Source organism: Dryobates pubescens, chromosome Z (genome assembly GCF_014839835.1).
Source record: "Dryobates pubescens isolate bDryPub1 chromosome Z, bDryPub1.pri, whole genome shotgun sequence".
Lineage (NCBI taxonomy): Eukaryota > Metazoa > Chordata > Aves > Piciformes > Picidae > Dryobates > Dryobates pubescens.
Window position 1 is genome coordinate 1,814,838 of NC_071657.1, and position 27,524 is coordinate 1,842,361.

General features: G+C 52.7%; 1 protein-coding gene across 3 annotated transcripts in view; it reads right to left on the bottom strand.

The window, feature by feature from the left end:
• CTIF (cap binding complex dependent translation initiation factor) overlaps positions 1-27,524 on the bottom strand; it is a 218,403-nt gene that overhangs the window by 12,191 nt on the left and 178,688 nt on the right. For all 3 annotated transcript variants that reach the window (XM_054179023.1, XM_054179022.1, XM_054179024.1), the window contains exon 10: positions 16,333-16,488. In XM_054179023.1, coding sequence (XP_054034998.1) covers positions 16,333-16,488 — 156 coding nt within the window. The remainder of the gene's footprint in view (positions 1-16,332; positions 16,489-27,524) is intronic.

A 27,524-nucleotide genomic window follows, 5' to 3' on the forward strand; every position in this document is an offset into this window, starting at 1 on the left:
TCCTCCAGAACAGCAACAGATGGACACAAGCATGTGGGGCAGACCACCAGTGGTCCTCCAGAACAGCAGTGGATGGACACAAGCATGTGGGGCAGACCACCAGTGGTCCTCCAGAACAGCAATGGATGGACACAAGCATGTGGGGCAGACCACCAGTGGTCCTCCAGAACAGCAATGGATGGACACAAGCATGTGGGGCAGACCACAAGGAGCAAACCAGAGAGGCTGGGATTCATACCTCCCTGCATGTTTGGGTTCATTATCTGCTTTCTGAGATCATCTGGGCTGATGAGGAGCTAAAGTGCTTACTTGCTGTTTTCAGGGGTGTCCAAGCCACGAGAAGGACCTGAGAACCTGCTCCACCATCTCTTTATCACCAAACCATGCAGGTTTAATTGTGTTCTTCAGCAGTGTTCCCTGGGAGAGCAGCCCAAGGCATGCACTACCCTTCCCAGGAGCAATGATCCCCCTGCTGCCAGGGACGCAATTACTGCGTATCACATCGCTTCCGAAACGACATACAAGCAACGCTTCCCACCAACTACCTCTTAGTTTTCTGATGCATTGTTGACAACTCCAGTGTGAAAGAGCCTGAAAAAATCCACCCAGAGCTGTGGAGAGAGGTTGGGATGCCTTGAGGTCCAGTGAAAGCTGGACAGACTGCAGCCCGTGCTTGCCACAGCTCCCCAACGGGCATCTGGGGTTCACCCAGCCAGGTGGTGGCAACGTGCATGGACACCCAGACTGCCTCAGGCGTGAAGCTCCAGCCTCCCAGCTGCTCTGTGCTCCCTGCCCACAGGTATGCTTTTCATCTAGCACGTAGGTCAAGAGGAGGTGGCTGCTGGTACTGCCTCTGCAGAGCGTGGACCACGGCCGCAGAGGAACCGAGGTGTGGCAAACGCATTACCCAGGTGGAGCAAGCAGCCCTCCGGGGTGAAATGAGGCAATGGGAGCACCAAGAACTGGGTGCATTAAGGAGAGTGTGGACAGCAGGTGAGGAAGGTTGTCCTCTCTCTCTGTTCTGCCCTAGTGAGGCCACAGCTGCAGTGCTGTGTCCAGTTCTGGGCTCCCCAGTTCAAGAGACACAGGGAACTAGTGGAAAGAGTCCACTGGAGGCTACAAAGATGCTGAGGGGCCCCGGAGTATCTCTGTGAGGAGCAAAGGCTGAGAGCCCCTGGGGCTGTTGAGCCCGGAGAAGAGCAGCCCCAGAGGGGATCTGAGCAATGCTCAGCAAGAGATAAAGGACAGGGTTCAAGAGGATGGGGCCAGACTCTTCTCAGTGGTGACTAGCAAGGGGCAGTGGGCACAAACTGGAACCCAGGAGGTTCCACCTGAACAGGAGGAGAAAATTCTTTGTTGTGAGGGTGCTGGAGGCCTGGAGCAGGCTGCCCAGAGAGGCTGTGGAATCTCCTTCACTGAGCACTGCACTTGGCCATTGTGATCTTGGGCAACCTGCTGTGGGTGCTCCTGCTTTAGCAGCAGGGCTGGACTAGATGATCCCCAGAGGTCCTGTCCAACCCCTGCCACCACTCTGTGGTTCTGTGGGTGAAAATGGAAACACAAACAGATTTGGAAGAAGTTAAAATAAAAACCAGCTGCTTGTGCCATTCAGAGCTGAAGTAGAATGAGCATACTCTGCTCAAAAGGGTGCAGGAGAGAGAGGGGACTTCCCAGTCCTGTTTTTAACTAAAGGAGCCCTTGGGAAGGGTCATGGTGGACTTCGTCCATTCAGGATCATCACAGGCACCTCCTTTTAAGGGGACCTAGAAGAAAGCTGGGGACAGACTTCTGAGCAGGGCCTGTTGTAACAGGACAAGGGGTGATGGCTTAAACTCTAAGAGGGAGATGTAGAGTGGAGAGAAGAAAGAAATGTTTGACCCCGAGGGTGGTGAGAGCCCGTGCCAGGCTGCCCAGAGAGCTGGGGGTTGTCCCATCCCTGGAACCATTCCAGGTGGGGTAGCTGTAGGGTTAGGTTGTTTGTGGCTGTGGGCAACCTGCTTTAGTTGCAGATGTATCACAGTCTCACAGTATAACTAAGGTTGGAAGAGACCCCAAGGATCACCGAGTCCAACCTGTCTCCACAGACCTCACGACTAGACCATGGCACCAAGTGCCACGTCCAATCTCCAGTGTCCCTGCTGACTGCAGGGAGGTTGGACTGGATGAGCTTTACAGGTCCCTTCTGTGGAGGGGAGAATTGAACCTTCCCACCCAAACCATTCAGTGACCCTTTGATCATCCCTCACAGCCAGGCATGGCCTGTGCTGTCCTGCTGACACGGCTTGGCAGGCACTCTTGGTGGTCTAATGGACCACAGTTGGGGAACTCCTGCCCCCAAAACCTCCTGGAAGCCCTGTGGTCTGCTAGATGTGCTCCTGGGAGCACAAGGCAGTTCTGCTGCACTTCACAGGCTCTCTGCAGAAAGACATCAATAGCCATTTTCTGCTCTTCCAGTGGCCCCTGATCGACCTACATTCTCAAGTCTTTATGGGAGATGTCTGAGATAAGATCCATGGGACTGCTCTGCTGCTCTGAGCTGCAAGCACTTGCTACAACTCCACTTTTATTCTTACTATCACAAGGCACAGGGTGGTGAAAACAGCCAGGAGTGGGGGAAAATGCAAAGGAGGGCCTGGGGGATGAGTAATGACAAAACTCTCCACCAGCTGCAGGGTTTCTACAATCTGCTTCCATTAGAAGTATCAGCTCCTCAACCCAGGACAGCTGGGCTGATCTTGCACCTGCCAACAAGCTGTGTCAGTGTCATCCTCTCTAAAGGGTTGCAAAGTGCCCCTCTGGGCATGCCCTGGGGAGCTAGGGAAGTCAGCAGAGACCCTACAGAAGAAAGAAGTGAGCCACTGGAATCAAAAGCCCTCTACAAGTCCAAAGGCATAAGTGGCATCTTCTCTGCTCACTTCTCAAGCTCTGCTGAGGTTGGCCAAACACAAAGTTTTGGGGGAAACCTTTCCTTTCCAGAGGTGCCCATGATGATGTCTTCACGAGGCACAGGCCCTAAAATGTTTTGGGTTTGTTTTTTTCAGGTTCCAGACCCCCATGTGAGCTGGGAAAGGCAGGCTGCATTGGGCTGCACCTATTATCAGTGGTGCTTCTCTCCGCAGAGCGTTCTCTGAAGGTCCAGTTAAGTCTTCAAGCCCACAAGGTGCCACCAGTCTCATGCATCCCATGGAGGGGTTCCTCTTCCCAGCTGCCTGACCAGGGTGGCTTGGTCTCAGCCTGGGTGAGAATATGCTGACAGCAGCTTGCACTGCTCCACCAAGAAAAGGGCATCAGCATGGAGCACTGCTGGCCTCACAAGCAGCTGCCTAGGATGAGGTGGCTTAGGGGAAGCAGAACCAGAGTCACAGAACGTTAGAGGTTGGAAGGAACCTCCAGAGATGATCCAGTCCAACCCACCTGCCAAAAGCAGGATCACCCAGGGTAGTCTGCACAGGAATGCAGCCAGGTGGGTTTGGAAACTGTGGTGGGTTGAAGTTTCCCCCCAGCATTAACTTCAGCCACAGAAAGTCTCCACAGAAGGAGACTCCACAACCTCTCTGGGCAGCCTGCTCCAGGGCTCTGTCTCCCTCACTGTAAAGAAGTTTCTCCTGATGCTGAGGTGAAACCTTCTGTGTTCAAGTTTGTGTCCACTGTTCCTTCTCTTATTACTGTGCACCACCAAAAAGAGCTTGGCTCCCTCCAGTTGACCCCCACCCCTCAGATATGGATAGACATTGATCAGATCTCCTCTCAGCCTTCTCTTCTTCAGAGCTCTGGGCTGGAGCTGCTTGTGCCAGCCTGTCTGCATTGAGAGCTGAGCCCATAAGAAGACCTTCCCCTAAGATATTTTGGGCAACTTGCATGAGTGTGGTAGGTGGCACCTACTGCTTTTGTAGTCAAGTGCTGCTCCCAGCTAAGGACAAGACCTCTATTCTCACCCAACCAGGACTGCCTGGGAGGGTGGTAAGAAGAGATTAGTTTGTTTGTTGCATGAAGTAACCCAAAATGTTAATTATCCTCCTTGGCAGGCTCCTGAGGAACTCGGAGGTACTTAACAGCAAATTGAGCTAAGACCAGAGGAACAAAACCCTGTACCCAGTCATGGGAAACTCCTCCTACTCCTTTCCACTGCAGACAAGGGAAACCATGAAACACGACTCCCTCTCTCTCTCCCCGGACCTGGAGCAGCAGAAGGGATTCCTGTGAAGATGGAAACCATTAAGAGGCAATTACTGGAGACGATGCTGAAGCAAATCTGGCCATTCACCAGCCCAGACACTGCAATCCAACAGTAGCCTCGCGGTTACGCATCTGCTGGCCGGAGGTGGACCTCCAGCACCCGAAGGTGGGTGAGACAGACGGACAGAGCCATCCAGTCTGTGCACACAAGGAGATCGAGCCACCCAGACGGCCGGCTTCATCCTGCCAGGCTGAAGACATAATAACCCTGGGAGAGGAGGATGTGATCTCATCCCAAGGGTCCCGGGGAAACACAAAACATGGAAAGAAACAGCGGCGAGACCATCGCGCTTGATTGTGCCGGGCTCCACCCTGGCTCGCCGGACGCTCTCGGCTTTTCCTGGCTCTGCGGAGGGAGCCGAGGCATGGAGGCAGACACAAATAGTTGTGTTTACATCCCATTGAAAGGGCTTTTGGGAAGTAACAATGCCTGGTACGGAGGGCGAAGGAGAAAAACAAAGCCACGCGAGGAGGAGGGACCATCCTGTGAGATGCTATCTAGCTGCAGTTCTTTATCTGCCCTAATTGCTTCCTCTGCCTTCTCCACGAGTCCCAGAGAAACAAGGGTGGCATTTCCCCTCCCCTGTCAAAAGAAGAAAAGATGCCATCATGGTTTTAGTCCTGGGACAAAGTGAGTCTTGTAGCTTTCCAAGAACATAGGTTCCTGCACACAGAGTACTCAGCAGAGCAGCAGGGCTCAGAGGCATCCTGCAGCCCTCTGGTCTGTCCTCACCTGCTCCCAAATCCAAGGGACATCCATGCCTGTCAGGAGCACAGTCCTAGTGACAGACCTGTGCCCATCCCTCCTCCCTGCAGACACTTTGTCCCACACACAACCTCCTGCCGTGGCTCAGAAGCTCCACATCACCCACACAGGAGTGTACCCTGCTGGCTCTAAATCCTGTACTTTTCTCCCAGCTTCTCCAGGTCTCCAGTCCTGCTCTTCTGGACTCCCACATTTCCCCACTTCTGCTTGCCATGTCATCCATGACCTCCAGTCTCCTTTCTCCCTCCTTCTCCAGCATCCCTTCCCTCTCCCATACCTGCATTTCTCATCCCCCCTCCATCCTTTCCCTCTACAAACCACTGCCCAGTTTGTCCTAGTGCTGCTGGTCTGGAGACCAAACCACTGGTTTCTGGAAAACTAGATGGGGAGGCCCGAAGGGGATGTAAGAGATCCCATTTGTAGTGCTGGGGCAGCTCTGGAGTGCTCAGCACAGACAGGGAGCTGTTGGAGCAGGGCCAGAGGAGGCCACAGCAATGCTGGCAGGGCTGGAAGGGCTCTGCTGGGAGGCTCCAGGCTGAGCAAGTTGGGCTTGGGCAGCCTGGAGAAGAGAAGGCTCCAGGGAGACCTTCTGGTGCCTTGCAGTGCTTCAGGGGGCCTAGAAGAAAGCTGGGGACAGATTTTCCTCAGGGCCTGCTGTGACTGGGTAAGGGCTGATGGTTTGAAACTAAAAGAGAGAGATTGAGAGTAGACCCAGAGAGTGGTGAGAGCCTGTCCCAGGTTGCCCAGAGAGGTGGGAGATGCCCCATGCCTGGCACCACCCCAAGTGAGGTTGTTTGGGGCTCTGAGCAACCTGCTCTTGTTGCAAATGTCCCTGCTAAGTGCAGGGGGGTTGGACTGGATGAGCTCTAAAGGTCACAGAATCACAGAGCCAACTAGGTTGGAAGAGACCTCCAAGATGAAGTCCAACTGATCATCCAACCCAAACTAATCAACCAGACCATGGCACCAAGTGCCTCACCCATGCTTTCCTTAAACACCTCCAGGGATGCTGACCCCACCACCTCCCTGGGCAGCACATCCCAATGGCCAATCTCTCTGTCTGTGAAGAACTTCTCCCTAAGAACAAGCCTAAACTTCTCCTGGTGCAGCTTGAGACTGTGTCCTCTTGTTCTGTTGCTGGTGGCCTGGGAGAAGAGACCAACCCCCACCTGGCTGCAACCTCCCTTCAGGTAGTTGTAGAGAGCAATGAGGTCTCCCCTGAGCCTCCTCTTCTCCAGCTCCTTCCTAACCTGAACCATTCTGTGATTCCATGATTCTATGAAGCAAGAACAGATCTTCTCTGATCAGATCTAGCCTCTTGGAGATACCTGGGTGGAAAGGGTGGTGTGTGGTCAGGATCCGTCCCCCACTCAAAAAAAGGAAGAATTCTCTCTCATTCTCCTGACTAGGAGAATAATGTTGAACCCCCCAGCATCTCATTACACACTCACTACACAAAGACCCTTTTTTTTTGGCCCCAAAATAGGCTGATGCCTTGGGCAGCCTGATCAAGTTGGAGGTGTCCCTGCTGACTGCAGGGGTGTTGGACAAGCTGACTTTTGAGGGTCCCTTCTGACATGATGCAATCTGTGATGCTTTTTAAAAAGTGAGAGTGATGAAAAGAAAAGAGAAGAAAGGAGAAGAGAAGGAAAGAGAAGAGACGGAAAGGAAAGGAAAGGAAAGGAAAGGAAAGGAAAGGAAAGGAAAGGAAAGGAAAGGAAAGGAAAGGAAAGGAAAGGAAAGGAAAGGAAAGGAAAAAAGAGAAGAGAAGAAAAGAGAAGAGAAGAGAAGAGAAGAAAAGAGAAGAGAAGAGAAGAGAAGAAAAGAGAAAAAGAAGAAAAGAGAATGAGAAGAAAAGAGAAAGAAGAAAAGAAAAAGAGAAGAAAAGAAAAGAGAAGAAAAGAAAAGAAAAGAGAAGAAAAGAAAAGAAAAGAGAAGAAAAGAAAAAAGAAAAGAGAAGAAAAGAGAAGAAAGGAAAAGAGAAGAAAAGAGAAGAAAGGAAAAGAGAAGAAAAGAGAAGAAAAGAAAAAAAGAAAAGAAAGAAGAAAAAAAAGAGAAGAAAAGAAAAGAGAAGAAAAGAAAAGAAAAGAAAAGAAAAGAAAAAAGAAAAGAAAAGAAAAGAAAAGAAAAGAAAAGAAAAGAAAAGAAAAGAAAAGAAAAGAAAAGAAAAGAGAAAAGTCAATACAATAACCCAAACCCCGGGTTAAAAGACACAATTTTCTTTTCCAACCAGCACCACCCTCCTTTGCTCATCTGCCTGGAGCCGGGAAGGTTTTCCTCTCTCTTCCTCTGAAGGAGACAGTGAAAAGGCAGTGCCCTCTTGAAGTTTAGACGTTAATTACCCTGCTAGAATACTTTGCTAAATTACCCAGCATGGCCCCAGGAGATAACAGGCACTAGGAGGAGGGAGGGGAGTGGAAACCTGTCTACAGGCTGCACCGCAGACCCAGACGTGGGGGAAAGGCAATTAGACAGGGACTATTTACCCTCCCTCCACCCACCCCCCCACAGGCTTTCAGTTAGCAGCCTGCACCAAGGCAGGGAAGGCAAGGGAGCGTTGCCAGCACTCTTTGAACGATGCTGAAACAAGACCAGCTCTGCCAACAAGACTGGAGGTAGGAGGCAGCTCCTGCAGAGGAGCAACTGTCCTGCCCCACTGCCAGGCCGATGGGTCTGCTCCCCACTGCCTCTGTGGGGGTGAGTCACAGCCCCTGGGTGTCCACACACCACCATAAAATCATCTCGCTTGGGTCAAGTCGTAGAATCATGGAATGCTTTGGGTTGGAACAGACCTGAAAGATCATCCAGTTGCAACCCACACGCCCCACTAAGCCCAGGTTGCTCAAAGTCTCATCCAGCCTGGCCTTCAACACCTCCAGGGAGGGGCATCCACAGTCTCCCAGGGCAACCTGTTCCAGTGTCTCACCACCTTCACTGGAAAGAATTTCTTCCTCACCTCCAGTTTCAGTCTCCCCTCTTCCAGCTCAAAGCCATTGCCCCTTGCCCTGTCACTCCCAGACCTTGTCAAAAGGCCCTCCCCAGCTCTGCTGTAGCCCCCTTCAGGTACTGGAAGGCTGCTCTAAGGTCTCCCTGAAGCTGTCTTTCCTCCAGGCTGAACAGCCCCAACTCTCACACCCTGTGCCCATAGGGTTCCAGCCCTCTGATCATCTTTGCAGCCCTCTTCTGGACCCATTCCAGCAGCTCCATTTCCTTCTTACGCTGGGGATACCACAACTGGACATCGTACTCCAGGTGGTGTCTCATCAGAGCAGGGCAGAGGGGCAGAAGCCCCTTCCTCCTCCTGCTGGTCATACTTCTCTTGATGCAGCCTTCTGGGCTGCCAGTGACCATTGCTGGCTCATGGGGAATTTGTCATCAACTGACACTCTCAAGTTCATCTCCTCAAGACTGCTCTCAAGTCAGTGTCCACCCCTATGTGTGGCAATGCTCAAGAGGATACCCCCAGTTCCAGCACCTGTAACCCCCTTCAAGCTGGAGGTACCTCTAAGAATTGCTCCTGAACCCACAGCTTCCTGCATGAAAAAGTTCTGCAGTTTAACTAGTGTCTCTGTGATGAGCTGCTTTCCCTTGGTCTGCTCTGAAACTACCCCTAAAAGCTCCATCCAACATCCAAACCTGCCCCAGCAAGTTGCAGGCACTGAGAGTGGGATGGTGCTGGAGCAAGGCTGCTCCCTGCCAGCCCGGGATCCCAATCTACCTGTGTAAAGTTGGGATGTCATGGGTGGCCAACATCTGTGGAACACTGGAACAGGTTGCCCAGGGAGCTGGTTAGGGCCCCATCCCTGGAGATATTCAAGGTGAGGCTCAACAGGGCTCTGGGCAACCTGATCTAGTTGAGGACGTCCCTGCTGAGTGCAGAGCAGGTTGGACTGGATGAGCTTTGGAGGTCCCTTCCAACCCAGACCATTCTATGATAGGTAAAACAAAACAATTGGGTGGCTGGGCTTAGAGGGTTGTGGCTATTGGGCTGCAACCCAACTCCACCTGGAGGCCAGTGATGAGGAGCACTGAGGCATCTCTCCTGGGACCTGCCCTCTCTAGCACCCTTACACATGAACTGAAGGAGGTGAGGAACTCTTGTGAAGCTTGTGGATGACACCAAGTTGAGGGGACCACTCATTGGGCTTGAGGAGCTGCTCTCCACAGAATCACAGAATGAAAGGGGTGGGAAGGGATCCCTGAAGATCTTCTTGTCCACCCCCACTGCTAAAGCAGGGCACCCACTGCAGCTTGCCCAGGATCACAATGGCCAGAAGGGTTTGGGATCTCTCCAGAGGAGACTCCACAACCCCTCTGGGAAGTCTGCTCCAGCACCCTCACAACAAAGAATTTTCTCCTCCTGTGCAGACGGAACTTCCTGGGTTCCAGTTTGTGCCCACTGCCCCTTGACCTGTTGCTGATTGCCACTGACAAGAGTCTGGCCCCATCCTCTTGAACCTTGTCCATTAGCTCTTGCTGAAGATTGCTCAGATCCTCTCTGGGGCTGCTCTTCTCCAGGCTCAAAGCCCCAGGGGCTCTCAGCCTTTCCTCCTCAAAGAGGTGCTCCAAGCCCCTCATCATCTTTGTGCCTTGATTGTACTCTCTCCAGTAGTCCTCTATTTCTTTTGGACTGGGTGGCCCATGTAATGGGTTGGGGCAGATCCCCTCCCCACCACAGGCAGAAATAACGACTCAGGCAAACGGATTGCAAAAGTGATGAAAGTTTAAATAGAAAGCAGTGAATGTTACAGAAAACCCAAAGCGCAGTGACAAAGAAAGATCCCATCCCCACCTGAGGGTGCATGCAAAACCCCCAGGGCTCCTTCTTCCCCCTCCCTCTGCTGGGCTAGTCTCAGCTGGCCAGGCCTGAGACTGCCCATCCCCCTGTGGCCTTGGGCCCAATCAGGCCCATGGCCGGGAGATCTCTCCCCCAGTTACCAAGTCTCGGAGAGGGAAGGAAAGAGGAAGTGCCAGACCCCGCACTGGATCTTATAGTGGTGCAAAGAATTATGGTAGGAAATACACAATTTCCTGTGTCCATCCCTCTGGGCTGGACTTCTGGACACAGGAAGTGAACACACCAGGGGGGCACCCAGCTCAAACTACAACTGGACACAGGCAGTATTGCAGGGCAGAGCAGTGGGGAGGAGAACCTCCTTCAACTTGCTGGCCACACTGCAGAGGGACCTTAGCAAGCTGGAGGAAGGAGTTGAGAAGAACCTTAAAGGTTCAACAAGTCCTGTGCAGGAGAAGAGTGCAGCAGTATGGGTCAGGGGTGGGACAGGGCCATTATGGGGTCGAGAAGGGACAGAGCGCACCTTGTGCTGCTTGCCCTCATGGGACCCCAACCAGTAAGGTGCCCTGGGATGACTACAGTGTCACGGCCATCTGGCATCCTCTGGAGCTTTGTGCCCAGTGCTTCCAGCTCCCTGCTGTGCTGCCTGCTCAGGTTACCTGGCTGCAGCACCAGGTCCGGCTGCGGAACGGCGTCACAAAAACAAACAGCTGCACCCAAAGCAGCACTCGACACCCAACACCTTGGCTGGAAGAGCCTCCTCCTGGCAGCAGGCTGGCAGGAAGGTGGCAGATCCCAGCCCCAGAGGCACCTCCTGGGCTGGCATCCCAACAACGTCCTCTGAGAAGGAGACTGAGACACAAAGAGGAGCCAAGGCTGCTCGTCTATCCCGGGCTGCCACGGAGCATGGCTGTGGCTCCAAGCTGGCTATGATCCTTCCCTCCTGGCAGACCTTAGCCACTGCCAAGAGCTGGTTCAGGTCCCTGTCCTAATGCTTATCCTCCCCAGCAGCAGCAACAGGGAATGAAGTGGGGAGGGCAGCAAGGCAGGCTGGCCTCTGCCAACCCCACTGACGCAGACGCAGCACGGAGCTGGATGAAGAGCAGCCCAGCTCCAGCCACACTTAGGGAAGAGCAAGGAAAGTGGTGGTATTTATTACCCTTAGGTCTTCAGCAGCCATGGGGCATGTGCTGCACCAGGCAGACGACTCTGGAGTGCTCCTGCACCTTTGGTGGTTCAGCTGACATTTGCTGGTCCCTGCTCTTAACCCCTTTTTCAACACTTGGCTGCAGGCCACAGAAGAGAAGAAATGGCCAGGCTGCAAGAACCAAATTCCCTTGGCTGCTCTCCTGCTTCTACCTGGTTCTGGGGAATGTGCAGCATGAAGTATTACTGGAGAACCTGGTCCTCTGTGTTTGGCCATGGGACAGGGGCTTTGGGGGTGGTGAGGATGCCAGCATGTTCTCAGGCTATTTGCTCCCCACCACCCTGGAGGGGCAGAGTGAGGTGAACAGGGACAAACCTGGTGTGGTTCTGCCCAATTAAATGAGGTCTGAGTTGAGAGCAGACGGACTGCAAGGCTGGGAGAAGGCAGTGGGACATCCTTCTTGCTTAGACCATCAAGCATGTGAGCCAGGGTAACTTCCCAAAGCTGTTAGTGTGTTCATTGAGCTGGATGAATGACTTACAGAGGAAGATGCCAGCCATGTGAGAACAGCCAGGGTGGGAGGCAGGCAACCTCCTGGCTGCCCTGGCTCCATCACAACCATCCCTGGGGAAAGGCTTTCCTGGGAGCAATGCCTTCTTCCAGGCTCACCTCAGTTCCCTGAAGCTCCAAGCAGGAGGAAAGCTCTTTCTTTTACTTCTATTTAACTTCTCTGCTTTCTTATTCTTTTCCCAAACTCCTCAGATCTGATGGCTGCAGTAGCCCTCTGGTTCTCTTCTGCAAAGGGGCTTTCCTCTGCTCACCATCAAAGTTCTTCCTTGCTCCAGACCACCTTCAGTGCTGGTCTTTGTGCTGGGCTTGGGTACAGGGGGGACAATCCCTGCCCTGGTCCTGCTGGCCACACTGTTGCTAACTCCAGCCATCTGACAGAGATCTAAAGCACCACCCAAACTCACCATGCTCCACCAAACCACTGCAACAAGAGCTGGACACATCTTTCACTTCTCCTGGTGAACCATTTGTTTGCCTAAAATCTCAACACTGACCACACCAGACTTCATTGTGAGGACACCATGAGGGTGATGAGACCCTGAACAGGTTGCCCAGGGAGGTGGTGGAAGCCTAATCCCTGGAGGTGTTTGCAGTCAGGCTGGAGGTGGCTGTGAGCAACCTGCTGTAGTGTGAGGTGACCCTGGCCATGGCAGGAGGGTTGGCACTGGCTGATCCTTGAGGTCCCTTCCAACCCTGACAGCTCTGTGACACTCTGCACCTGTCCAAATCTCAGCCCAAACCCACAGAATGGTTCTGAAAATTAAACTTTTTGATTTTTGGGGTGGGGGGAGGATTCAGCTCCTGTGAGGTGAAGTCACCTCGTTGGATATTGTGAGATCCCCCTTCCTTCTCACCCCACCCCGTTTTCCACCACAGAGATGGGCACAGAGGAGGATGCAGCAGAGCCTCCGGGGATGAGGCTTTGGTGTGGACCACATTTGTGCCAAGGGGCACAGCCACTCCCTTGGCTCCAAGGCCCTGCCTGGGGCGAGGTGGCATCCCTGACCCAAATTTCCTCTGCCATGATTAAACACCCGTCCCGTGGCCACCATCGGCACGCAGCGGTCTCCCCACTCCCCAAGGACAGTGATGAAGGTTGCTTTGATTACCCTCCAAACCCCAGCATTTATCACTCCAGCCTTGCCTGAAATGAACATCTCTTTTGATCTATTTGTTGTTTTGGCTGTTGTTTTGCTTTGTTTTGTTTTTCCCAGCCCACAAAACCAACCCATCCACACCGCTCAATAAATCACCTTGGTGTTGCCACCTTCCACTCCCCAGCCACATCCCAGCTCCTCCTCACCGGTCCACCCCACAACTGATGTCCTCTCTGCCATCCTCAACTTCCTCCCACCCAGCCCAGTTCCACAATTAATGATGGTGTTAATAAGCTTTTACTAGGGAGGAAAGGAGCTGGAGAGAGGAAGCTGTGCTGGGGGAAGGGAAGAAACATTCCTGCCTCAGTTGTCAGGCAACTTTCCCCTTCCTTTAGCTCACTCCCTCATCGACCTTTGGCTGAGTCTGACTAAACTTTTAAAGGAAAAGGGAAAAAGGAAAAAAACATAAAAAATAAGAGGCAGAGAAACTAAAAAGCAAGAGGAGCTGAAAGGACAGGCAGGGGGAAAGATGTTATCTCCTCTCTGGCAATGATTTATGGTCAAAGGATGGGTGGATGGATGCAGAGGGAGCTAAGCGTGATTGTGGGCAGCACAGAGGAGTTTGTTTGGGGGTGTCCTAAGAAGAAGGTGTTAGGGGCAAGGGGCTGAGCTTGTACATGGGAACACATGTGCTGATCAGCAGCAAGGGGAAACAAAAAACCATGATGAGTGCTACTACGTGTTAGGAACGTGTCACTGAGGCAAGGGGAGATCCTAAACCTTAAACAGGGCATGGTGACACCTTCCTGCCCTGGGACACATGGCTATGTGCTTCATGAAGCTCACCAAGGGATGAGCATCCTGTGGTAAGGGAGTTTCCAGCATCTTGGGGAGCATGGAGCCAGCCTATGCAATTAGAACCACAGAATTGTTTTGGTTGGAAGAGACCTTTAGTATCATGAAGGCCAACCATTAACCCAGCACTGCCAGGTCACCACCAAACCATGTCCCTCAGCAACACATCCACATGGCTTGGAAAGCCCTCCAGGGATGGGGACTCCACCACTGCCCTGGAGAGCCAGGTCCTGGGCTTGACAATCAGTTAGGGATGAAATTTTTCCTCATGTCCAACATAAACTCTCCCCTGGTGCAACCCGAGGCTGTTTCCTCTTGTCCTATCACTTACCTCTTGGGAGGAGAGACTGCCCCCCACCTGGCTCCAACCTCCCTTCAGGGAGCTATAGAGAGCCAGGTCTCCCCTCCTGCTTCTTTTCTCCAGGCTAAACAATCTCAGTTCCCTCAGCTGCTCCTCATAAGACTTGTGCTCTAGTCCCTTCCCCAGCTCCACTGGTCTTCTCTGGACATGCTCCAGCATGTCCCTTGTTCTCTCCTGGGTGCATTTGGAAGGGCTCACCACCACCTCTTATGCTGTGTCTACAGCCTGGCTTCAGCTCTGGCAACCATCTAAGAGCCTGGCAGCCTACTGCCACTGATGGACTGGTGGTCCTGTTGTGGCCTGGCCCTCTGTGTCAGGATTACTAGACAGCAGCAAGACCAAAACCCATCCCAGAGCTATGGAAAAGGGACATAGGATCCCAGGATGTTAGGGCTTCAAAGATCACCAGAACCAACCCCCCTGCATCATGAAACTGCTCCAGAATGAGCAGTCACAGATCAATCATTTTGGGCAGAAGAGCTGGAAGGCTCAGCCTCACCCATGTCAGCTAAGAGTCTTCATCTCTGACAAAATGACACCACAGGGACAGAGCTGTCCCACTAAGGAGCAGGGAGATGTCATTTAAAGGAGCAAATTTAAGGGTGATCTCTTGATACAGTTACTAGAAGTTTTTTATGGAGATGCCCTGTAGCAAAAAATATCCCAGACACATCAAATCCATGACCTCCTGTGCACCTCCAGATCACCACCACGTCCCCAAGCACCAGCAAAGTGATGTCAGAGACTGTGGTGACATAGAATCATAGAATTGTCAGGGTTGGAAGGGACCTCAAGGCTCAGCCAGTTCCAACCCCCCCTGCCATGGGCAGGGACACCTCACACTACAGCAGGTTGCTCACAGCCACCTCCAGCCTGGCTGCAAACACCTCCAGGCAGGAGGCTTCCACCACCTCCCTGGGCAACCTGTGCCAGGCTCTCACCACCCTCATGGGGAACAACTTCTTCCTCACAGCCAATCTCAATCTCCCCACTTCTAGTTTTGCTCCATTCCCCCCAGTCCTATCACTGACAGCCTAAAAAGTCCCTCCCCAGCTTTCCTGGAGCCCCCCTCAGACACTGGAAGGCCACAGGAAGGTCTCCTTGGAGCCTTCTCTTCCCCAGCCTGCACAACCCCAACTCCCTCAGTCTGTGCTCACAGCAGAGCAGCTCCAGCCCTCTGCTCCTCCTCCTGGCCCTGCTCTGGACACCTTCCAGCACCTCCAGATCCTTCCTGGCACAGGGGCTCCAGAGCTGGACCCAGAGCTCCAGCTGTGGGCTCAGCAGAGTGGAGCAGAGAGGGAGAATCACCTCCCTCACCCTGCTGCAAACCAGGATGTGTCTGGCTTTCTGGGCTGTAAGTGTGCACTTGCAGCCTAGAAAGCCAATCACATCCTGGGCTGCACAAGGAGGGCAGCCAGGCGTGGGCAGGGAAAGGTCCTGTCAGAACCAGGGCTGGGCTGTGTCACGACTGTGGAGGGAAGCAGAGGGGAACAGGGACTTTGCTAGACACCACCATCTCCCCATGCAGCACTATGTGTAGGCTGACACATGGAGCTGTGGGCAGAGATTCTGGGCAAGTTGTGCTATTCCTAGCATCCCTCTCCCACCCTCCTCCTCTGGGTGTGTGTCTCTCATCACGATGCCGGGAGTCTTCCTCACTGCTCCAGTCACTGTCTGTGAACCCTACCCACAGGACTACTGTGAAGGTAAAATGTTTGTGATGAGTTTGCACTCAGAGAGAGCTTCCCACGTGTGCAGAGCAGTCAGAATTATCTTTATCCTTCCTTTGCAACCTAGGTTTGGTGGAGAACTCCTTTTACAGTACTATGGACAGTCTGAGATCCACAGCTCCTACCCTGGACAACGAGGTGGATTTTTTCCCCCCGAGGAAAGCCTTCTACAGAGAGCAGCAGGAGGCAAAACCATCGTGAAAACAAGGTGGGGGAAAACCCTCTCCTGCTCTCTTGAAAGCTAACACTTGAGTTGCTGTTTCTGTTTGTCCTCACTGAGGTTTTTGCACCATGAACCAAGGGGAGCTCAGGCTCTAAAATGAGCTCAGGTTGTGAAATGTCCCCAGCCCCAGTAGCAGGGCTGGGTTTCTGCTTAACTAGGTGGGGAGTGAGGACATAGGGGACCTCATCTCTCTCCCTCTTTCCTCCCCTCCGTCTGTCTCATCTACCCAGGTGGTTGTACCTGCTTTCTAGAACCTTTTTAAGTCCCATGGGTAGGGTCCTTTGCAGGTCTGCAGACACAAACGTTGGGTTTGCAGTCACAGCTGTTGGACTTTGCAAAGCCCTGGACAATGAGGCCTTTCTGGAGCATGTGCTTTTTAGTCAGCAGCAACACAATATGCAGGGAAGGCCAAACATCCCTGCAGACACAGGTGCTTTTGGGGTGAGAGCTGTTGATGCTGGCCAAGCCAACCTCTAGGAACCATCTACTGATGGGGGACACCTCAGCACTGCAATGCAATGGTGGAGAAGGACAAGCTCTGAAGGCATTTACCTCCCTGAGGCAGGTGTAGATGGGGCAGACAAGGACTCTAAAGGGCTCTCCAGTGCTGCTCCTCATGGTGCCAAACACTTCGCAGAGGAAGGTGATGAAGCCCAGCCAGCGCTCCACGTCCCGCTGCTGCAACTCCTCCCGCATGGTGAAATCCTTCTGCAAGAGGGACAGAGACAAGAGGGCTTCAGCAGACAAACCACAACGCCATGGGAGAAGCACAGGACTGTCTAAAGAGAGAAGTAGGAGGAAACAGAAACTCAGGGTGGGGGGGAGGAAGAGAGACAGACAGTCAGACAGACTGACTCTTTAGTAACAGCGGGGAGATTACTCAACGCACGCCGCAGCGGTTGGAATTTCAACACAGCCAAGCCACCAGCAAGCAGGTACTGTAGAAACACCACCACCAACCCCTGCAACAACTGTCACAGCTTGCACTGGAGCTGGCATCCCCTGGGCCCTGCCCTCCCCCTCTGACAGGCATGGGGACTCTGCTCCATGTGCACAGCCGAGGTGGAATAAAGGCAGCAATGAAGAGGTTAAGTGAAATGCAGGGGAAAGGACACGAATGGTTCTGGCCGTGATGGGCTTGGTGGTCCAGGTGGAACTGGAAAGCCCATCAACTCAAGTACCTTCAGTACACCCAGTGTCTGGCCAGGAGCATCTTAATGGCCTGGCTGCTCCCTGCAGTTTCAGGTTGGATGGGTGTCTGGGCAGCCTGACCTAGCTGAAGATGCCCCAGATCCACGCAGGGGCTGGAGCAGATGACCTTTAAAGTTGCATCCCAACCCCGAACCTTTCTCTGATTCTCTGATTCCCTTCTGTGATCTCATGACAGAGCAGCAGAGACTGGCTCCCTGCCTGACTAGGAGATCAGGGCAGCCTGGGCTTGGCATTAAAAGGTCATCCTGCTCCTGAGCTGATGGTTGCCATGACCAAGGATTATCTGAATGACGTGATTTATGGAACAACATCAGGAGGAAGCGTGCAGGGAAACACTCAGACCTGCAGCTGGGGAGACAAGGGAAAAAGGGTTTGCCCAAAGGCTGTATGTGAAAAGGGTTATGTGTGTGTGTGTGTGTGTTGGGAGTGGGTGGCAAAGAGCAAGGGGCAACACAGAAAAGCAAACCAAGCTCCTTCTAGAGGATGCCACCAGGAAGTGCATCACACTCAGAGCTAAGAGGGGTTCCTGGCATTCTCAGAGATGCTGCAGAGCTCCTAGCAAGATGTCCCATGAGACTTTCCCTGTCTGTCTCCATAGGGACCTTTCCTTGGTACTAAAAATGAGTTAGACACAAAACAGGGGGAAATTAAAACACAGGACAGGCTGATGCTCAAACACCATGTGCTTCCAGATCAGCTTCACAACATCTGACATCCAGCAGCTAAATAAATTCCCTTTGTATCTTTTCCATCTCTGTTTATTCTGAGGTGAAGCTCCAACCTGCAGCTGCACTCTGCAAAGCCAGGGAGACAGAAAAGCCACCACACACCCAAGTTCACTCTCATGCCCCAGATAACACATGGGAGATCTTGCCTCTGAATACTGGAATACTGCATCCAGTTCTGGGCTCCACAGTTCAAGAGAGACAGGGAACTACTGGAGAGAATCCAGCAGAGGCTACAGAGATGCTGAGGGGCCCTGGGGCATCTCTGTGAGGTGGAAAAGCTGAGAGCCCCTGGGGCTGTTGAGCCTGAAGAAGTGCAGCCCCAGAAGGGATCTGAGCAATGCTCAGCAAGAGATAAAGGACCTGTGCGGGGCAAGAGGCTGGGGCCAGACTCTGCTCAGTGGTACCTGGTGACAGGACAAGGCACAATGGACACAAACTGGAACCCAGGAGGTTCCACCTGAACACAAGCAAAAACATTTTTATTTTGAGGGTGTCAGAGCCCTGAAGCAGGCTGCCCAGAGAGGTTGTGGAGTCTCCTTCCCTGGAGGCATTCAACACCTGCCTGGATGTGTTCCTGTGTGATTTACTCCAGGTGATCCTGCTGCGGCAGGGGGGGTGGGACTAGACGATCTCCAGAGGTGCCTTCCAACCCCCACCCTGCTGTGACTCCATGATTTCACCACTCAAATGCAAGCAAAGAAGCTGCTGAAGAAAGGCAGGCAAAGCATGATGGTTGTGTGCAGAGAAGATCCAAGACAGGAGCTATTTATGTGCTCCATCACAAAAGGCAAGAAAAGAAATAAAACATTTGCATATACAGGGAAAAGTCTCCTCAAGGAACTGAGGCACTTATTAACCAAACAGCCATGACTAATTCCTCTCTACACCCATTTCTATGAGCCAGTTGCCCAACTGTGTCTGTGACTCCAAAGTCAAGCTACAGCCAAATCCTCTTGGGTCTTTTCAGCCTCTCTGGGGGAGTTTGCAGAGTTCATCCTTTCATTACCCAGCCCAAGTGCAGGGCGGTGGTGGAGGAGAGGGTTATGTACCAGCTCAGGTTGATCACCCCAGGGTTACCAGATTACTCCCTCTGGAGTTTTTCCACTGGAGCTTTAATGAAAAGAAGTCAAAGAAAAGTGACCTCCTGATCACTGAGAAATTCAAAACCCAAGTGAGAACATCCCATGACCCTTGGGGACTTCCAGCCTCCCCCACCCATGAAGTCAACCACTGGCCACTTCCACCCTGGTACAAAAAGCACCCTTTGAACCCTGGAGCTCCTTCTGTTTGCCCCAAGGCCTCTTCATCTGCTGGCACTGAGCTGTCTCCTGCATCTTCACAGAATCACAGAATTGTCAGGGTTGGAAGGGACCTCAAGGCTCAGCCAGTTCCAACCCCCCTGCCATGGGCAGGGACACCTCACACTACAGCAGGTTGCTCACAGCCACCTCCAGACTGGCCTTCAAAACCTCCAGGGATGAGGCTTCCACCACCTCCCTGGGCAGCCTGTGCCAGTCTCTCACCACCCTCATGGGGAACAACTTCTTCCTCACATCCAATCTGAATCTACCCATTTCTAGTTTTGCTCCATCCCCCCAGTCCTATCACTCCCTGATATCCTCAAAGTCCCTCCCCAGCTTTCTTGTAGCCCCCTTCAGATACTGGATCTTGGTTGGGCTTGATGATGTCAAAGGTCTGTTCCAACCAAAATGAGTCTTTGAGTCTATGATTGTTTCTCACACACCATCCCCATCTGACTTCAGCCACTCTGCCCCTCCCAGGCTGGATGGCTCCCAGCAGCTCCCTGTCCTGCCTGAGAAGGTCCACACTGATGTGCCTGAGGAGCTGGGCTGCGTTTTGGGATCCCTGGGGCACAGTGGGAAATTCCTAGCAGCCTGGGATAACCACATGGGCTCTGTGGTCTCAGATTACTTGGGAAAGAATAGAAACCACCACAAGAAACACTCCTCCTTCCTGTTCCTGCTCCAAACACATCAGTCTTGCAAGAGAGAAAATTCACCCTTCAGTGTTTTCTCTTTTAAAAAACCATTTTCTGTTAAAACCACATCCCATCAAACCAAGCAACCACCCAGCAAAATCCCACACCACCACCACCAACCCAACCTCACTGGGCTTGGGATGGGAGCTGGGTAGGAAGAGATCACAGAATCACCAAGGTTGGAAGAGACCTCAAAGATCAAGTCCAACCTGTCTCCACAGACGTCATGACTAAACCATGGCACCAAGTGCCACATCCAATCCCCTCTTGAACACCTCCAGGGGTGGTGACTCCACCACCTCCCTGGGCAGCACATTCCAATGGCTAACAACTCTCTCTGGGAAGAATTTTCTCCTCACCTCCAGCCTAAACCTCCCCTGGTGCAGCTTGAGATTGTGTCCTCTTGTTCTGGTGCTGGGTGCCTGGGGGAAGAGACCAACCCCCACCTGGCTACAACCTCCCTTCAGGGAGTTGCAGAGAGCAAGAAGGTCTCCCCTGAGCCTCCTCTTCTGCAGGCTAAGCAACCCCAGCTCCCTCAGCCTCTCCTCACAGGGCTGTGCTCAAGGCCTCTCCCCAGCCTTGTTGCCCTTCTCTGGACACCTTCAAGAGTCTCAATGTCCTTCTTAAATGGAGGAACCCAGAACTGGACACAGGACTCAAGGTGTGGCCTAACCAATGCAGAGCACAGGGCACAATGACCTCCCTGCTCCTGCTGGCCACACTGTTCCTGATACAGGCCAGGATGCCATTGGCCTTTTTGGCCACCTGGGCACACTGCTGGCTCATGTTCAGTTCTTGTCAACCAGCACCCCCAGGTCTTTCCATCCTGTGGCATCTAGTGGGTGATGCCACCCAGCAGAGATATCAATGAAGAGTCAGCTCCCAGCTTTGCAGCTGAAGAAGACCCTTGCATAAGAGAAGAGAGTGGGGTCCTCTCTGCCAAAGTTGACACAGACTTTGCAGTACCTCCATGCAGGATGGGAGCAGGGGATGGAGCAGAGGATGGATGCAGAGGACACTGTGAACATTTTCACTCAATATGTGATACCACAGCAATAATTTTGCTCCATTTGCAGCCTCAGATTGGGGCAAATTTCACCAAAGAAGGCAACTTGCATGTACTCTGCCAAAAAAAGAAGGGGGTGATACCAATTTCTTCACCTTGCCTGAAGTAGGAATCATGTTTGCTGGACCATGTGTCAGGTAATGACAGGAGTGGGGGGAATGGAACAAAACTAGAAGTGGGGAGATTGAGATTGGATGTGAGGAAGAAGTTGTTCCCCATGAGGGTGGTGAGAGCCTGGCACAGGTTGCCCAGGGAGCTGGTGGAAGCCTCATCCCTGGTGGTTTTGAAGGTCAGTCTGGAGGTGGCTGTGAGCAACCTGCTGTAGTGTGAGGTGTCCCTGCCCATGGCAGGGGAGTTGGGACTGGCTGAGCCTTGAGGTCCCTTCCAACCCTGACAATTCTATGGTTCTATGGTTCTGTGCTTGCCTACAGGCAAGAGCTGAGCTTACCAAAACCTGAACTGCCATGGCAGTCAGACCTGGGATATCCACCTGCTTTGGCTCTGCATGGTGGTGCTACACCAGAGTCAAAGCACGCATGAGGAAGGTGGCCTGGGGAGCTTTGTCCTTCAGTTTGTCCTCCAGAAAGCAGGTTTGACCAGTACCATAGCAAGCACAGATGGACAAGCCAACAAGAATGCTGCTTGCACAGTGTGTCCCACCTCCCTTGGGCTGTCCATGCTCAAGGAGACCACTGTAGTCATCTAGGTAATTTGGTCAGCAGAGTTATGAATGTGATTCACCTGGCTACATGCTGGCTGTGCTCCAGGCAGGACCTGTGAGTGTCACAGTGGGCATGGGGAATGTGGAGAGCGACTCAGTCACTCTTCCAAAGGCCATGCAAACAAAGGGTTGAGCCAGCCTGACAGTGTGGGAGAAGGAAACAGCTGGCTGGTAGCTCAGAACAACTCAGCAGAGCACAAAACCCATGTCCTGCTTGCCTGATGGAGCCATGCCTTGACCCACAGACCTCCACACCACTGATGAGAAGCCTTGAGGAGGCTGAAGAGCGCTGCAACCAGACGGCCCAGGTCACTGCCCTGCCCAGTGAACTTTATTTGCTCTGGAAATGCCTCCTGGAGTGGTATAAAAATAACCCGTGGATTGGCTTGCCCCATGCTTGGGTGGTGATGTCAGGGCAGTGAGCAAATTATCTCCCATCAGTTTGGCTGTATTTTTAAACATGAATTGTCTTGCTAATTTGGGGGTGCTCTGCCCTGTGGATAATCTGGGCGCACTTACCGGATGACCTTCCTCCAGCGCCTATCGCTTCAAATCAGATGTATTTATACCAGGTAGCGGGGCTGACCTTCCCTTCTCTGGCTTGTTTGGGAGAAGAGTTCATAGGGAAACCATGCAGCAAGTGTGGGGATGCCAAAGGGACCTGTAAAGAGGTCACAGAGGACGTGTTTGGGGAATAAACCTGAAGGCTATGCGTGCTCGTCACACTGGGCCTCATCATGCCCGCTGGGTAGGTCAGGGGTGGCCCTTGGTCGTGCATGCAGAGATGGGCCATGGCTCAGCCCACCCTCTGACATCCCTTGTGGGACCCTTTCTAAGCTTGGCTGAAACTCCTGGTAGCAATGGAAATAGAAAATGCCTTGTTTTGGGGGGTCTCCACTCTTGTACCCTAGTGAATCAAAGAACTGTTTTGGTTGGAAGAGACTTTAAGATCACCACATTTAACCCTTAACCCAGCAGTGCCAGGTCACCGCTAATCCATGGCCCTCAGCACCACAGTTACACAGCTTTGAAATCCCTTCAGGGGTGGCAACTCCACCACTGCCCTAGTCAGCCTGGTCCAGGCCTTGACAACCCTTCCAGGAAGAAATTGTTCCTCCTGTGTAACCTAAACCTCCCCTGGAGCAACTTGAGGCTGTTTCCTCTTGTCCTACCAAAATGTATCTATCTCAAGGCAAATGCAGCTCATACAATGCATATCCTTTCCTGGCCCAGAGAGGAGACTTCTCCAAGACTAGGACCAAGCTAGAAGAGCCAAGAGGACACCTTAAGAGAGGAGGGAAATTCTTCCTCTGCCACCCTAGGTGGGCAAAGTCAAGTGGGATAAGAAGCAGCATTTTACCACTGCATCTAAGCACTTGCCAGGACAGCTGCAGCTCAAAGCTCATCCCTTGGGAGTTTGCCACCCTTTTTTAAGGACAAGTCCCAAATAACTTTTCCCCAGCTCTGGGCCCACCAGCTCGTGGCTGACTTTGGTCATCAGTGGCACGTTAAGAGGGTAGGATAAAGATGAGGGTTAATTTAAGCATTGCCACCTTCTGATGGAAAGGAAAAAAGACACAATCTGGGCTTTGTTGCTCTGTAAGCACGGGGCTCTTCCTCTGGCAGCTCTGCTGTTTACTCAGGCATTGTCAGGGAGGCAGGAAATACTGAGTCAGAAAGGAACATCCAATGCGTGGACATCAGGGCTGTGAGCGATGCAGAAAGCTGAGAGAGGCTGTGCTAAGCCCTGGGTCTTGCTGGCAGTGAGCTACAGGAGGCAGGAGCCTTAAATGGCTCTTTGGAAAGGGCTTGAGACAAATAAAATGGGTTGGAGGAGGGATCAGGGACAGCATCCCTGTGGGTGCTGGTGGAGTCTCCATCTCTGGAGACATTCAGAAGCTGCCTGGATGTGCTCCTGTGGGACCTTCTGCAGGTGAACCTGCCCTGGGCAGGGAGGTTAGAGTCAATGGTCTCCAGAGGTCATAGAATCACAGAATGTTAGAGGTTGGAAGGGACCTCTGGAAATCATCCAGTCCAACCCCACTGCCGAGCAGGAGCACCCAGGGTGGGATACACAGGAACACATCCAGGTGGGTTTTGAGTGTCTCCAGAGAAGGAGACTCCACAACCTCTCTGGGCAGCCTGCTCCTGTGTTTTGCCACCCTCACAGTGAAAGTTTTCCCTTCTGCTCCCATGGACCCTCCTCTGCTCCAGCTTGCACCCATTGCCCTTGTCCTGTCCTTGGACATCCCTGAGCAGAGCCTGGCTCTGCCCTCCCCACACTGCCCTGCACATCTTTATCAAGAGGAATGAGGGCAGCCCTCAGGCTCCTCTGCTCCAAGCTACAGAGCCCTCAGCTCCCTCAGCATGTCCTCAGCAGGGAGACATTCCACTGCCTGCAGCAGCTCTGTGGACTCTTTCAAGCAGTTCTCTGAGGTCCTTCTTGAACTGAGGGGCCCAGAGCTGGACACAACATTCCAGAGAGGGCCTCCTTCCTGAGGTCCCTTCCAACCCCTTCCATTCTGTCATCCTTCCTTAGTCATTCTCCTGCAGAAGCTACTCTCCACCTGCTGCCTCCTCAAACCCTCCTAGGAAGGGCTCCAACAATGGTATTTTGCACCTTTATCATTGCCATGTTATCCCCTGTTTATAATTCAAATAGTCCTTGTGTTTAGATCTTGGCTTGGAGGAGGCTCTGGAGTGCAGCTATGCCTCCTGGGGAGTAAAATCCAGTGAGCTGAGTAGTTTGTAGCACTGGGGTGCAGAAGAATGGCCATCAGGTTGAGGGAGAAGATCCTGCTCCTCATCCTGGTGAGGCTTCCCCTGCAGTGCTGGGGCAGCTCTGCAGTGCTCAGCACAGACAGGGAGCTGTTGGAGCAGGGCCAGAGGAGGCCACAGCAATGCTGGCAGGGCTGGAAGGGCTCTGCTGGGAGGCTCCAGGCTGAGAGAGTTGGCCTTGGGCAGCCTGGAGAAGAGAAGGCTCCAGGGAGATGTTCTCTGGAGACTTTCAAGACCCATCTGGATGGTCCTGCTTTGGCTGAGGGGTTGGACTTGACATTTCCAGAGGTCCCTTCCAGCCCCTAACATCCTGTGACCCTGTGACCTTCTGGTGGCCTTTCAGGACTTAAAGGGGGCCTAGAAGAAAGCTGGGGACAGAGTTTTTCTCAGGGCTTGTTGTGACAGGACAAGGGGTGATGATTTGAAACCAAAGTAAGGAGATTCAGGCTGGAAAGAAGGAAGAACTGTTTCAGGATTAGGGTGCTGAGAACCTGTCCCAGGATGCCCAGAGAGGTAGGAGATGTCCCATCCCTGGCAACATTCCAGGTCAGGCTGTTTGGGGCTCTAAGCAACCTGTTCTAGTTGCAGATGTCCCAGCTGAGTGGCAGAGGGTGCTGGACTAGATGACCCTTAAAGGTCCCTTCCAATTCAACCCAGTCTGTGATTCCATGATTTCCAGTCCAGTGTGGGCTCCCCTCACCTCTGTACCCTGATTTCCCAGCTGGCAAAGGGGAGCCTTTTACTCATCTCCTCCTGCAAAGTGCTCTGGGGTGTGTGACTGAGACATGCAAATCTTGGCAATTATTATTACCCCAACAAAGGAGCCATTGACATTCAAAGCAGATAAAGCTTTTAAACTACAGCTGACACCCTGAACCCAGCCTCAGAAAGGTCCTGGCTTCACCCAGCCATGAGGCATTTCCCTCCCACGGACTTTCAACACGTGGTTTCCTCCAAGCTGGATCTGCACCAGGTGGAGAAGACTGAGAGGGGATTTAATGAATGCTTATAAATAGCTGAGGGCTGGGGGTCAGGAGGGAGGGGACAAGGCCAGGCTCTGCTCAGCTGCACCCTGGGATAGGACAAGGGGCAATGGATGGAAAGTGCAGCACAGGAGGTTCCAGCTCAGCATGAGGAGGAACTTCTGCACTGTGGGGGTCCCAGAGGCCTGGAGCAGGCTGCCCAGAGAGGTTGTGGAGTCTCCTTCTCTGGAGACTTTCAAGCCCCATCTGGATGTGCTCCTGTGTGACCTGGGCTGGATTCTATGGGGGGGGTTGGACTGGATGAGCTTTGGAGGTCCCTTCCAGCCCCTAACCTCCTATGATCCTATGAATCTGCACCAGCTCCTTCTGGTGGTGTTTTGGGCACTTTGGGAACAGCAGCAATTTGTACTGGTGGCCTTCAGCATGGACTTGGTTTCATGATGGCCACAGCTCTGTGAATGTTTCCCATCACAGTGGTCTCCAAAATGCATTGCATGGTGGAGGTTGAGGTTACCCCCTCCCTGTGGGCACCTACCACCCATCAGCTGCTCACCAGATGATATTGAACTTGATCTAACTGCCACTGGCCAGTTCTAGAAGGACAAACCACCACAGATCTTGCAGCCATTGGACAAACACTCTTGAAAGGATTTGGGCAAGAAGGGAGAAGCATGGCCAGAAAACTCCTGGTTCCTCTAAAGGAGAAGCTGAGCACACTCCCAGGATTAGCAACATCCATGAACAATAAATTCCTCAAGTCTGGCTAACCAAGGCAGCAGATAACCAGAGCCAACAGGAGCTGTGGGGACTTCCTGTGTCTCCAAACACCTCAGGGTGAACAAGTGGGTGGTCACTTGAACCTCCTGCCCCCGGCTCTCACCCTGACCTCTCTGTCTGGCTCCAGATCTGGGATCAACAGCAATTACAAACCCAACGTGGGTGTCTCACAGCTTCACCCAGCAATGTCTCTAAGGTCCTCAGGGGCTGCAGAGGTGCAAGCAGTTAATTATTGATTGAGTTGAGGTTTAGAGCACCCAGGTGGGAACATAATGATGGATGTGCAAACAGAAGAGTGTTGCTGTTAACCTAGCAGTTGGCAGGGCTCACAGAATCACAGGCACTGGAAGGATCACCTGGATCCTGGAGCACTGTCTCAGTGGAAGCTTGGAGATGGTAGGGTTGGGGGGTTGTAAATAGTTTATCCTTAAGGTCTCCTCCAATCTGAACAATTCCATGTCCAGGAGAGAAAAGCATGAGAACTGAGGCATGGCCATGTCCTGGGAAGACACCAGGCCCTACAGCTCAGCAGAGCTCGCTGCTGAGCAGGAGCAAACCTCATTTCCACCAGAACACACTCCCATCTCTGCTGAGCTACCAAGGCTTGAATCAGGCTACCCCCAAATATTTCTCAAGTGGGAATGCACAGGGAAGAAAAACTCTGGAAAAGAGTGGGCTGCTCTGGGAGCTTTGGTTGCTTCACCACAGGATGTCTGTCAGCACCTCCTCCAGCAGCACGAGGGTGACAGAGTTGTCTTCCTCATTCCTTAACTCTCCTTGTGGCCCTTCCCACCTAGCACCTTTCTGGATTCCCAGACACATGCCAGGGTGTCAGCTCAGCGAGATAACAGCAGTTTATCACAGACTCACAGCGTGGTAGGAGGTTGCAAGGGACCTCTGGGGATCATCTGGCTTAACCCCCACTGCTAAAGCAGGGTCACCTAAAGCAGGCTGCACAGGACTATACCCAGGTGGGTCTGCAGTATCTCCAAAGGTAACTCCAGAGAAGGAGACTCCACACTTCCACTTGGACCCTACTCTTCAAAGGGTCTTTCAGCACTTTTAAAGCCCTGTTATTGCATGAACCCAGACTCAACCACAAAATGGCAGCAAAACATCCTCTGCCCCAGCTGGACCTTGCAGTGAGCCGAGGGATATGGACAGAGAGCAGGACACACAGACACAGGGAACTAATGACATCTTGGAGAGTCACAGGAGAGTATAAAACCATGGTAGGACCATCAAACAATGCTGGTTTGAAGAAATCCCCCAGGCCAGTGTATGGGTGCTGGTTTATAAGGTTAAGGATGGTTGATGAGTAGTTTTCAAGCCCTTTCCCACATCAGAGCAAGCTCTCAGCCCCAACACCATCCCTAGCATCTGCTCTGAGGCCACTTCTGTGACTAAAAAAATGACCACCCCATGCCCAGGGTCAGCTTGGGGTGATAACTGGGACTCCAGTGGAGGATGGTGGATGGAT